Genomic DNA, 12,935 nt, shown 5'->3' with positions numbered 1-12,935 from the left:
CACAAAATGCTGGAGTAACTCAGCGGGAGTTACATTGGTGCGACAATGCAGTGTATCCTGCAATGGGAATTGGACTGAGAGATTGTCAGCGGGACATGCAGCATCTCTGGAGAGATGAAATGGGTGACGTTTCGGGTTGAGACCCTGAAGAAGGGTCTCGACCTGAAAACATCACCCATTCCTTCTCTGAAGGAGGGTCTCGACCCGAAACGTTACCCATTCCTTCTCTCCAGAGATGCTGCCTGTCCCGCTGAGTTGCTCCAGCTTTTTGTGTCTATCTAGAGAACAATGCAGTACAGGAACAGGCCCTTTGGCCCACAAAGTTTGTGCCGAACATGATGTCAAGACCAACTTTTATCTGCCCTATAAATGATCCATATCCCTCTATTCCCTGCATATCCATGTGCCGTTCCAAAAGTTTCTTAAATGCCTCCACCACCATCCCCTGGCAGTGCATTCCAGGCACTCCCCAATCTCTCATAGAGTCATCTGCTACACTGTTAGGATCCTACCCTGACAAACTAATTTAAACTCTCCTGAGCAGCACCAGCAAATCTCCCCACCAGGAGATTGGTGCCCCTCCAATACAGGTGCAACCCATCCCTCTTGCACATGTCCCACCTTCCCTGGAAGTGAGGCCAGCAATCCATATACCCTAATCCCTTCCCCTCTCCTCTCTTATCCTTGCATTTATCCATATCGCCTTCCTGTGGCACTGTGAGCAATCCTGAGATTACAACCGTAGAGGGGCTGCTTTTCAACTTACTACACATCTCCCTAAATTCTCCATGCCGGACCTGATCTGTCTTCCCACAAATGGCATGGGTACCAATGTGGACCACGACCACTGGCTGCTCACCCTCCCCTGTCCCGTGCCTGCTCTGAGACATCCTTCACCCTGGCTCCAGGGAGGCAATACACCACCCTGGTGTCCGAGGAAGGGTCTCGACCCGAAACATCACCTGTGCCTTCTCACCAGAGATGCTGCCTGTCCCGCTCAGCTGCTCCAGCATTTTGTGTCTATCTTCGGTGTAAACCAGCATCTGCAGTTCCTTGCTACACACCATCCTGGAGTCTTGCTTGCAACCACAGAAACATCTATCTACATCCCTGTCGACAGAGTCCTCAATCACTATTGCTCGCCTAGTCTTCACCTTACCCTGCTTTACAGCGGATGCCACTGACACTGTTGGTTGCTGCTAATGTTCGCCGGAGAGGCTATTACCCCCCCTCCCCGCACCCCACCCACCCACCAGTAACCAAACTGGTATACTTGTTTGAGAAGGGGATACTCACTGGTAACTCCTGCGCTCTGCCTTTCTTTCCATCAATCAGGTGAAATAAGTCTAAAGTAGCAAAGTCGCTGCGGGGAGACTATGCAGTGTTTGCTACAATGGGAATTGGACTGAGAGATTGTCAATGTTCATTTTACTCCATCTGAGCTCCTCTTAAATATTTCAAAAAGTTCTGTACCATTTCTGTAATTGATACACTCAGGGCTGACACTCATTGATCTGTGCTCACAGTTTTACACTGATAAACTCTACAGATATATTATAAGAGACCCACTGTAGCAACCTCAGGTTAATCTCATTTATCTTGGAAGAAAGGTTTTCCCCAGAAGCTTCTGTTATTTCATGCATGTTAAATTATTGATTGAAGTTTCCTCTTCATCTTATGAAGAGGTATTCCATGTCCAGATGCAAGCTGACACACTGGGAAGATGCTAATCATCACATTGTTACTTGTGTGCTCACACTGTCTAAACTGGCAACCTGGAGATTTGCGTCGCCTCAGATCACCTTCAGGGTTGACAAGGGTGGAGTCGTTCCTGCTGAATGTACATAGGTTCACACTCTGATCCATCCCAGCATAGCACTTAAATCTAGATAGGGTCAAGATTTGCAGCGAACCAAAGCTTTGTCAGATGTGTGAAGTGCAGATCATAAAACCACTGCTTACTCAAAAGAATAAATAGATGGATAGTATATAAAGCTCTTGGGGAGGGGACATCTATGATAGGGAAGCCCCAGAATCTGACTCTACAAGAACATCGAACACTACAGGACAGGAACAGACCCGTCGGCACACAAGATCTGTGCCAAATATATAATGTCCTCTGTTGACATGTGATGCATACCCCTCCATTTACTGTATATCCATATCCCTATCATAGAGCCTCTTAAATGCCATTGTTACATCTGCTTCCACCACAATCTCTGGTAGCACGTTTCAGGTGCTCATCAATCTCTGTATAAAAGACTTGCCCCACATCTGGTGTTACGGGTTACGGGGAGAAGGCAGGAGAATGGGGTTGAGAGGGAGAGATAGATCAGCCATGATTGAACGGCGGATTATACTTGATGTTCCGAATGGCCTAATTATGTTCCTATCACCTATGAACATCTTTAAACTTTCTTTCTCTGACCTTAAAGCTATGCCCTCCAGTTTTTGACATTTCCAACCTGGGGAAAAGGTTCTGATTGTCCACCCATCTAACCCTTTCATAATTGTATGCACTTCTACAAGTCTCCCCTCAAACTCTGACTAACAGGAGAAACCAGTCCAAGTTTATCCAAACTCTCCTGATAGCTAAACCAGGCAGCAATGTGATCAACTTCTGCACCCTCTCCAAACCCTCCACATCCTTCCTGTCACACTGTGACCAGAACTGCACACAATACCACAAAATGTAATCTAACCAAAGTCATGTCTAGCTGCAACATGACTTCCTGACTCTTACTTAAATAGGGGCTCTGTCATTGCACTAACAGGTCAGAGTTATATATTCTGTAAGGTTTTGTTGATGTTTTGTTTGCCTAGAATGACAAAATCATTCATGATATAATTTTTCTTCAGCAAGAGTTCAGTTCCATCACAGCAACCAGATGTTTTGATAAGGATTATATGAAGAAGTTTGTACCAAACACAAAGAATTTTACTGAATGTAAGACCTTCGACTAGCTAAGTCTGAAAAATTGACATAACAAACAAAAAAAAAGGCTGAAAGCCCCAGTTTAGTCTCATTAATGTGGAGTTAATTGTTGCAAAGCAGGTATAACGTCGCCAATACTTTCACATCTGTTTAATGGTGGTGACCAATAACCGAGCGGCATGGTGACAGGGCAGCATGGTGGTGCAGTGGTACAGTTGTTGCCTTACAGCGCCAGAGACACGGGTTTGATCGTGACTACAGGTGCTGCCTGTACAGAGTTTATAGGGGCTTCCCATGACCTGCGTGGGTTTTCTCTGGGAGCTCCGGTTTCCCCCTGCACTCCAAAGACGTACAGGTTTGTAGATTAATTGGTTTCGGTAAAATTGTAAATTGTTCCCGTCATGTAGAATGGTGTTAGTGTGCAGGGATCGCTGGTCGGCGCGGACTGTGCAGGTGGAAGGGCCTGTTTCCGCGCTATATCTAAAAACTAAACTAAAAAATAAACAATTCCTTTCTATAACTATCCAGACTCAGGTTGAGTGACCACAATCTTATACCTGCAGAATTATATGTCAGTATGCATTTATGCCTCGAGATAAATCTGGGTACGTTACAATTTATTATCATATAATTATCTGTAAGGACACCTGATAACTTCAGTGCAAATGGCAGAGAATGATACCTGTGTTCTGTGTCGCAGGTACAGCAACATGGATCTTGATCGGCTTGTTATCACCTTTGGCATTAGTTATAACAGTTCATGTTGTTTTTCTGACCAGAAGATTCTTCTGTCCCAGAAGAGGTAAGGAACACCTGAGTGCATTAAAACAGAAGTAGTAAAATATACTGATGATGCAAATGAAATGGAGGTACAGAGGTTGTAAGAAAATTACCTCAGGGAAAGACAGCATTCGTGGCAGAAGAAAGCAAGGAGGAGATCTGTCAGCTGCCGACAGATGCTGAGAGAATGGAGCGGCTGGGCTTGTACACTCTGGAGTTTAGAAGGATGAGAGGCAATCTTATTGAAACATATAAGATTGGTAAGGGTTTGGACATGCTAGAGGCAGGAAATGTTCCCGATGTTGAGGGAGTCCAGAACCAGGGGCCACAGTTTAAGAATATGGGATAAGCCATTTAGAACGGAGACAAGGAAACACCTTTTCTCACAGAGAGTTGTGAGTCTGTGGAATTCCCTGCCTCAGAGGGCCGTGGAGGCCAGTTCTCTGGATACTTTTAAGAGAGAGCTAGATAGGGCTCTTAAAGATAGCGGTCAGGGGATATGGGGAGAAGGCAGGAATGGGGTATTGATTGGGGATGATCAGCCATGATCACATTGAATGGCGGTGCTAGCTTAAAGGGCCGAATGGCCTACTCCTGCACCTATCATTTATTGTCTATTGTCTATTGACAAGCCTTGAACAGGAGTCACTGGGAGATGGGAAATACCATTAGATTGTGCAGGAAGGAACTGCAGCTGCTGGTTTAAACCAAAGATAGACACACCATGCTGGAGCAACTCAGTGGGACAGACAGAATCTCTGGAAAGAAGGAATGGGCGATGTTTCAGGTCGAGACCCTTCTTCAGGCTATTAGATTGTCGGCTGGGCAATATGTTGTCAAAAAGGGAAACAAACAAGACATAGGTAATTGTAGAAACACTACTCCCAATGAATTGCAAGGGATTCTTCATGAATTATTAATATAGAATGAGATAGATAGAGAGGCCACCCAGTGGTGATATTTTTCCTATTAAATAACTCTCCTATTGACCTTATACTTTATTCATTGTGATCACTTGAAACTTTATCTTTGCACACTTACCCAATTTCCGTTGATAGTAATTGTTGAATCTGCTTCCATCATCCCTCCTGCACTCACTATTGTAATGACCTTGAATAGATTTAAGAAACAATAAGCTGCTGCAACTGGAGGATTGCAAGATACTTACAGATAGAGGAATCTTTCTGTTCTATATTGTCTTTCTCGTTCATAATTATCTGGAGATTTTGTGGTTAACATAAAAAGTGACATGACTGATTTACATCATAAAATGACCACATTTTCAAAGCAATAATGTCAGTGTAAATTGTTGCAAATTATAATTAGGTCCCAATAATCTGAGGCCTTGGAACAGGAATTTTCTAAGGTGCAAACAGGGCAGCAGTTAAAGGATAATTTGGGCAATTTTATAATTATTTTATTAAGTGCAACTTACAACCCAGCGGTATGAATATTGATTTATCTAACTTCAAGTAACCCTTGCATCCCCTCTCACTCTGTCCCTCCCCCACCCTAGTCGTCGTACTAGTTTCACTCTCGTCCTGTTGAGTTTCACTGCCAGTATAACTCGTTATCACTTACCACACAGCCAACAATGGACCATTGTGGGTTCCGCCTTTCCTTGATCATCGTTGTGCTTTTTGCAGATCTTTCATTCTTTTATTCTACATCTATGTTATTACTAAAACTCTCATCTTGTCCTCTTCCAGTTTGCTTTCTTTTTAAATTTGCACTAAAATGGTACCCTATATCGCTAGGATTTTCCCGCTACCTTGTTCACTGTTCTCCTCTGCTCCAATCGCATCAAGTTTTGTTCCGATCAGTGGAATATTACCAAAGTTATGAAGGTTTAAAAAATCGTGAGATCAGCAGATTGGTCTTCTCGCCTGTCAGTCACCATGAAGGTAATGCCCCTTCCGTCACCCGCTGGAGAATAAATCCCCGGATGCGAGGCTGAGTCCACTAGCTGTGCTGAGTGAGTCCGCAAGAGTGGAGTCGTGGAAGCTGCTGAGTGGAGCCGGGAGGTGCTGTGTGATGCCGTGGTCGGTGGCTGCTGAGTGGAGTTCCTCCACCCCAAACATCCCCCCTCGCCCCCCCACACCACCCACACCACCTCTTCCCCCTTCCCCCCCCCCCCCCCTCCTCCCCACACACCCTCTTCCCCACAAACCCCCCTCCCCCACACACACCCCACCCCCCTTTACCCCCCCCGTTCCTACCCTTCCCCCCACCACCCCCATACCACCCCCCTCCCCCACCCCCCCCCCCCACCCCCTCCCCCACCCCCCCACCCACCCCCACCCACACTCACCCACCCACCCCCCCCCCCCCCCCCCCCCCCTCACCCACACACACACACACCCCCTCCCACACACACACCCTCCCCCACCCCCCCTCCCCCCCCCCCCCCCCCCCCCCCCCCCCCCCCCCCCCCCCCCCCCCCCCCCCCCCCCCCCCACACCACCCCCCTCTCCCACACCATGGTGGAATATAGCGTTGGGGAAGGGGTTGCATTGGGGGACCAGGCCTCCCATGTGACTGGGACCCAACCGGTCCCAGTTAGTCTAGTACCTTTTATATCACCTGTTTCCCTTTCCCCTGACATGCAGCCTGAAGAAGGGTCATGCCCCGAAACATCACCTATTCCTTTTCTCCAGAGATGCTGCCTGACCCGCTAGGTTATTCCAGCTTTTTGTCTACCTTCGGTTTAAACCAGCATCAATAGTTCCTTCCTACACAAAGGGTAATTTGCTCCTAGCTAGATTGAGTTTGACATATGGTCCTTAGATAAAATCCTGGATTTTCCAATTGGTGTTTCCCACAGTACGACTTTGTCCTGTTATTCCAATTAACATCGCATCTCAAACGGTTCACTTTCCTACCTAATAGTATTTTGTTACAAATGGTGAAACCCCTTCCTGTCACTTTGCAAAACCAAAATTGGTGCCATAAACCACAAGGTATCTCTCCCACAGAATTGCAGAGGCATCCAGTGTGAAAACAGGCCCATCGGCCCTACCTGCCCACACCGACCAACAAGCCCCATCTACACTAGTCCCACCTGTCTGGGTTTGGCCCATATCCCGCTAAACCTACTCTACTCATCTAATCCTGGATGGTTTCCTGCTTAATGGATCATTGCCCTTTTCAGTCTTCTCAATTAAAATTAATATATGCAGAAAAATATGCAGAATTGATCTATCTACCATGAAAATCAAGAAACTGCAGTTACTGAAAATCAGAAATAAAACCAGAAAGCGCTGGAATCATTTACTGTTAAAGCAGTATCGGTGGAGAACAAAACACAATTAATATTTCAGGTTAAAGATTTTAATTTAAGCTACAGGAGCTTCTGGGCTCCACTAGCTAAGTTTGTTCCTCATAAGCTTTGTCCACAAGCTTTTCTGCCCTGTAAGTGAGGGTTTAACTCCTTTGTTGTCAGTGTTACCAGATCATAAATGAGAGAGACCTCCTAACCTCATTGACCTGCAATAGCTAACCTCTCCCCACATGCTGCCCGACTTGCTGAGTCTTTCCCACACTTGACGTTTTATATTTTCTGCTTCCTTATGTTGGAGCCAGACTTACCTGCATCCTTCTCTTTGGACAGGGAACCCGACGTATGTCAATGTGGAATTTAGAAAGAAGGGAAGCAAAAACAGTCAGCTCACAGAACAGAGAAACGCAAGATACGTCGTCTCAGGGAGATGTACAGACCTTAAGACACCTGCGCCTGGACTGCCGGGCACACGGGAAGGAGATTTGAAACGACTCAACTTTGATCGACCATGGATGAAATGATCTGAGATATTCCAAATAATGGAAACCAGCACAGCTTTGTATCTGTCTATTGATTTGGTTCCCGACTCCACACAGTGGCTTCACCGACTCCACACAATGTCCAAAACCACCTGGTATGATATTCGCTTGCTTGGGAGGACAGGATGCGATGACAATTTCTCCTTTGACACTCCTCCCCTGCGTCTTGCTGAACAGGAGATGGAGAACAGTGAGGGGAGTTCCTGAGCGACCCGTCATGTTGAGGGCCGATGGCAGTAGCTAGGAGAGATCGTGATCCTGGGTTTCCATCCCAAGAATGGCTGCTTCCTTGTAGTATGTGCTGTTACTTCCTGTAGATAGGGAGTTACTGATAAAGAGACTGTGCACAAGCTTTCTGAATGCAGTACATACGCTGAGAAGGACAGATAGAGTCATAGAGTCATAGAGTGATACAGTGTGGAAACAGGCTCTTTGGCCCAACTTGCCCACCCCGACCAACATTTCCCACCTGCCTGCATTTGGTCCATATCCCTCCAAACCTGTCCTATCCATGTACCTATCTAATTGTTTCTTAAACGTTGGAATGTCCCAACCACAACTCAGGTCGGGGGAGTCCCCCTCGACATGGGTCCCATGTAATCCCATGCTACCTACTCCCTGGTCGGATAGTCGGCGACTAAACCTGGTTTTTCAGGTGAGGAGGGGGCTATGGACCCCCAGCAGGACCAAAAACAAGACCTGTCAAAGGCCGGATGAGCTGCGAGCGAGCCAAGGGCCATCCACACTTCAGTAGAAGTTGCGACCACTGTCATACATAGCGTTGTAAGGAATGATGATAAAGCACATACACCTAAATCCCACACTTCCAGCAGCAGAAGTCCACAGGAACTGGAGGACAGAGGTGTGCAGTGTGTCCGTCACCATTCCCGTCGGAAACCAGCACCACTGCGTCGCTAATGTTTTCAACGATGATAATAAAAAATATATAAAAACAGCCTCAACTACCTCCTCTGGCAGCTTGTTCCATAACACCCACCACTCCGTGGCCTCACCATTGTCTTATACAACTGCAACATGACCTCCCAACTTCTATACTCAATACAAAGATTGATGAAAGCGAATGTGCCAAACGCCTTTGTGACCACCCTTGTGATCTACCTGCGACTTCACCTCCACGGCTAGACCCCTCTGCTCTACAACAGTCCCCAGGGCCCTACCATTCACTGTGTAGGTCCTGCACGTTAGACTTACCAAAATGCGACACATCACCTTCACACAGATGTGAATGGAAAATGTATCCAGAGAGTGATGTGAGGAAGAAGACATGAGAAGAATATTGTCATATTCTATGTTATGACTGCAAGGCATGAAATTTCGTTCAGACTGAAACGTCTGAATGACAATAAAGGATACTTTACTTTACTTTATATAGAGAATAGATCCTTAGTTATTCAGCATGGAAATAACCCATTCATAAGTGATAGCAGGACTAGGCCATTTGGCTCATCAGGACTATTCCACCAGCCAATCATGGTTGATGTATCTCTCCCTCTCAATCCTATTCTCCTGCCTTCTCCCCATAACCTCTGACACCCATACTAATCAAGAATCTATCTATTTTTGGCTTAAAAATATCTATTGACTTAACCTTCACAGCTTTCTGTGGCAATGAATTCCACAGATTCACCACCCTCCTCATCTCCTTCCTAAAGGAACGTCCTTTAATTTTGAGGCTGTGACCTCTGGTCCAGGGCTGTCCCACTAGTGGAAACACCCTCTCCACATCCCCTTTATCCAAGCCTTTCACTATTCAGTAAGAGGTCACCCCTCAACCTTCTAAACTCATTCGGCCCAAATTGTCCATGCCGACCAAGATGCCCCATCTAAGCTAGTCCTAATTGCCCGCACATGGACCATATCCCTCTAAACTCTTCCTATCCATGTGCCCACCCAAAGGTCTTTTAAACTAATGTACCTGCCTCAGCTACTTCCACTATGCAGAAGGATGGTGAAGTACAAGTACAGTGATTTTTTGCTTGCAGTAACACCACATGCCATAGACTCAGATAAACACGCAGTCATAAATTACATGTAAAATTACAGGTACATTTTGCAAAACAGTAAATGAAAATAAAAAGACTGCAGAATAAAAAGATATTTGTGTAAAACACAAATTGGAAAAGAACATGAGTGTGTGGTAGCTCAAGTAGTGTGTGGTGGTGTTCCCTTGCCAAGGTAGGATTAGGGATCAACAAGCTGATATGTAGGAAAGTTGCTAATCCTGAGCCTGGTGGAGTGGTACATTAGGCCTTCTGTACCCCTTGTATAATGGTTGTAGCAATTCTTCCCAAAGTCCCATCAACTCTCTTGAGATTCCACCACTCACCTACATACACGGGGTAATTTAAAGCAGACAGTTAAAGGGGCTGTCCCACTGCGGCGACCTAATCCACGAGTTAAGAAGAGTGTCTTCAACCTTCAAGCTCGACGGCACTCTAAACTCCATAGTCCATAATCCAGAATCCAGTCAGGATCGAACCCAGGTTTCTGGCGCTGGAAGGCAGCAACTGTATTTTAGCGGGTTCAGCTTTTGTGAAGTGTAAGTGTCAATATTATTTGATAAAAGGCAGAGACTTCTATTGGCGTTCCATCTACCAATTTGCTGCAAACTGAGGTGCCAAAGCTGGTCTCGTGGGGTTCCATGACCTTCCTACATGCACTGGTGACATACCAAAAATGAGTGCCCTTTACAAGTAATTCAACAGATCTGAACATGAGAGATGAGATATTGCCTTATACATCCAAGAACATTCTTTTCAGCTATCAGTGATGTTCAATAACTTTCTCACACGCTGAATATATATACACACTGATTTGTTTTTTCTCTCTCATTTATCATATTGTTTACAGTGTACTATGTTTACATATTCCGTTGTGCTGCAGCAAGTAAGAATGTCATTGTTCTATCTGGGACACATGACAATAAAACACTCTTGACATGTTCGCAGGAGTTGAAATCCGGATTATCACCAGCAGAGGGCCCTCAAATGCCACAGGAAACACAACCACCTCTGCAACGTCTGACTGATGAAGTGAAAAAAAGACTTGTATTTTCCTCAATTTCATGGCTTCAGGCGTTTAATGGCCAATTAGCGACCCTTAAAGTATTCTCAGTGTTGTGTTGCAGGAAACGTGGTGGACAATTTGAGCACAGCAAATTACATTGATTGGGGATAAATATTGTCCAGGTGCCAGGGTTAACACACATCTAAAAACAATTGAAATCGATCCAAATCATTTCAAAATGGTACATTTATTTAAAATATGTTTAACTGATAAGAATTGATGAAGTTGATTAATATTAATTAAAATATATGAAAAAATAAACGTGCCCTCAGTTCTCATATCCATCCAATTCAGATGTCCAAACGACGTATGATTTTTGTTGACAGGATGCGATGACAATTTCTCCTTTGACTCTCCTCCCCTGCGTCTTGCTGCACAGGAGATGGGGAACAGTGAGAGGAGATCCACAGTTGATGAAACGTCACTTCAATGTGTGTCAACTAAAAGACACATTGCAGGAAGACACCGAAGCTTTATTGACAACACTTCCTGAACTCACGGTCCCACTCATACAGAAAAAACAAATTAGTAAGGACCAGTAAAGCTAAATCTAGCACTATCCCAACTCACTGTTGGGTCAAAAATCCTGGAGCTTCCACAGGTGGTGGTAACCTCTCTACACTAACCAAAGTGGCTGAAGAAAACATAAGAGACTGCAGATGCTGGGTTCTTGAGTAAACAATACTGCAGGAGGAACTCAGTGGGACAAGCAGGTCTGTGGAGTGAAATAAACCCAAAACCTCCTCTGTCCTTTTCCTTCCACGATGTTTGGTTCAAGGAAGTCGCTCATCACGCTGGGACAAAATAGAATAGGCAGTTCCTATAAGCCATGAACTGGTATCAAAACGATAGTGTCTTTTGGACAGGTGAACACCACCTGCGGAAGTCTTCAAGCTGCACACTTTCCTGACTCGGAGATATATTGCTGGTCCTTCATTGGTGCCAGTTCTAAATTCTGTAACATTTGATCCAAAAACATCACGGGAAGCCCTTCACCAAAAGAACTGCAGGTGTTCAGCTCTTCACCATCACCTCAAGAGCTCTTAGAGTCAGAGAGTTGAAGCGTCATACAGCGTGGAAACAGGCCCTTTGGCCCAACTTGCCCATGCCAGCTAACATGCCCCATTTACACTAGTCCCACCTTGCCTTGTTCTTATGTATGACCAGTAAATGTTAGACTTTGCAACTACAGCCAAATCCTGATAAAAAATAAATTGGTAAAGTTCTGGAGTACATGCGACCAAAATCAACATATGCATCTCAAAAAACAACCCACGCCTGTGTTCACCTATTGCAGGCCACGCTATGTCTTGCCCCCTCCTCTCTTCCAGCTTTCTTTTCTGCCCCTCTGCAATTAGTCCTGACCCAAAACATCACCTATCCTTGTTCTCCAGACATGCTGTCTGACCCGCTGAGTTACTCCAGGACTCTGAAATACTTGTGGGACAGGCATTGTATTCAATGACAATTTGAATAAAATGCAACCAGCTACATCTTCACTTCTTTGATTCATCCCAGGCGCGACTGGGCAGTTGGTAGGCAATGCCACAAAAAGCTGGAGTAACTCAGTGGGACAATCAGCATCTCTGGCGAGAAGGAATGGGTGACGTTTCGGGTCGAGACTCTTCTGCCTAAGAACGGCTTGGGTGAGTGGGCAGATGCATGACAGATGCTGTATAATGTGGATACATGTGAGGTTATCGCCTTTGGTGGCAAGAACAGGAAGACGGATATTATCTGAATGGTGTCAGATTAGGCAAAGGGGAGGTGCAATGAGACCTGGGTGTGCTTGTACATCAGTGACTGATAGTAAGCATGCAGGTACAGCAGGCAGTGAAGAAGCTAATGGCATGTTGACCTTCATTGCGAGAGAATTTGAGTTTAGGAGCAAAGAGGTCCTACTGCAGTTGTACAGGGCCCTGGTGAGACTACACCTGGAGTATTGTGTGCAATTTTGGTCTCCTAATATGAGGAACGACATTATTGCCATTGCAGTGTAAGTTCACCGGGATGATGGGACTGACATACGATGAAAGAATGGGTTGACTGGGCTTGTACTCACTGGAATTTAGGATGAGAGGGAATCTTATAGAAACATATTAAATTCTTAAAGGATTGGGCAGGCTAGATGCAGGAAAAATGTTCCTGATTTTGGGGGAGTCCAGACCCAGGGGTCACAGTTTAAGAATAGGGGTAGGCCATTTAGGACTGAGATGAGGTAACACATCTTCACCCAGAGGGTTGTGAATCTGTAGAATTCTATGCCACAGAAGACAGTGGAGGTCAAATCACTTGATGTTTTCAAGAGAGAGTT

General features: G+C 45.4%; 1 protein-coding gene across 1 annotated transcript in view; it reads left to right on the top strand.

The window, feature by feature from the left end:
* LOC129711285 (programmed cell death protein 1) overlaps positions 1-11,732 on the top strand; it is a 33,676-nt gene extending 21,944 nt beyond the window's left edge. Inside the window, exons 4-5 of the mRNA XM_055658830.1 lie at positions 3,636-3,737; positions 7,326-11,732. Coding sequence (XP_055514805.1) covers positions 3,636-3,737; positions 7,326-7,516 — 293 coding nt within the window. The 3' untranslated portion in view covers positions 7,517-11,732. The remainder of the gene's footprint in view (positions 1-3,635; positions 3,738-7,325) is intronic.
* Positions 11,733-12,935: the final 1,203 nt, after the last annotated feature.

The sequence above is a fragment of the Leucoraja erinacea genome, chromosome 29, assembly GCF_028641065.1.
Source record: "Leucoraja erinacea ecotype New England chromosome 29, Leri_hhj_1, whole genome shotgun sequence".
Taxonomy (NCBI): domain Eukaryota; kingdom Metazoa; phylum Chordata; class Chondrichthyes; order Rajiformes; family Rajidae; genus Leucoraja; species Leucoraja erinaceus.
Note: the sequence above shows the minus strand (reverse complement) of the source record. Positions and strands in the feature narration are given on the sequence as shown.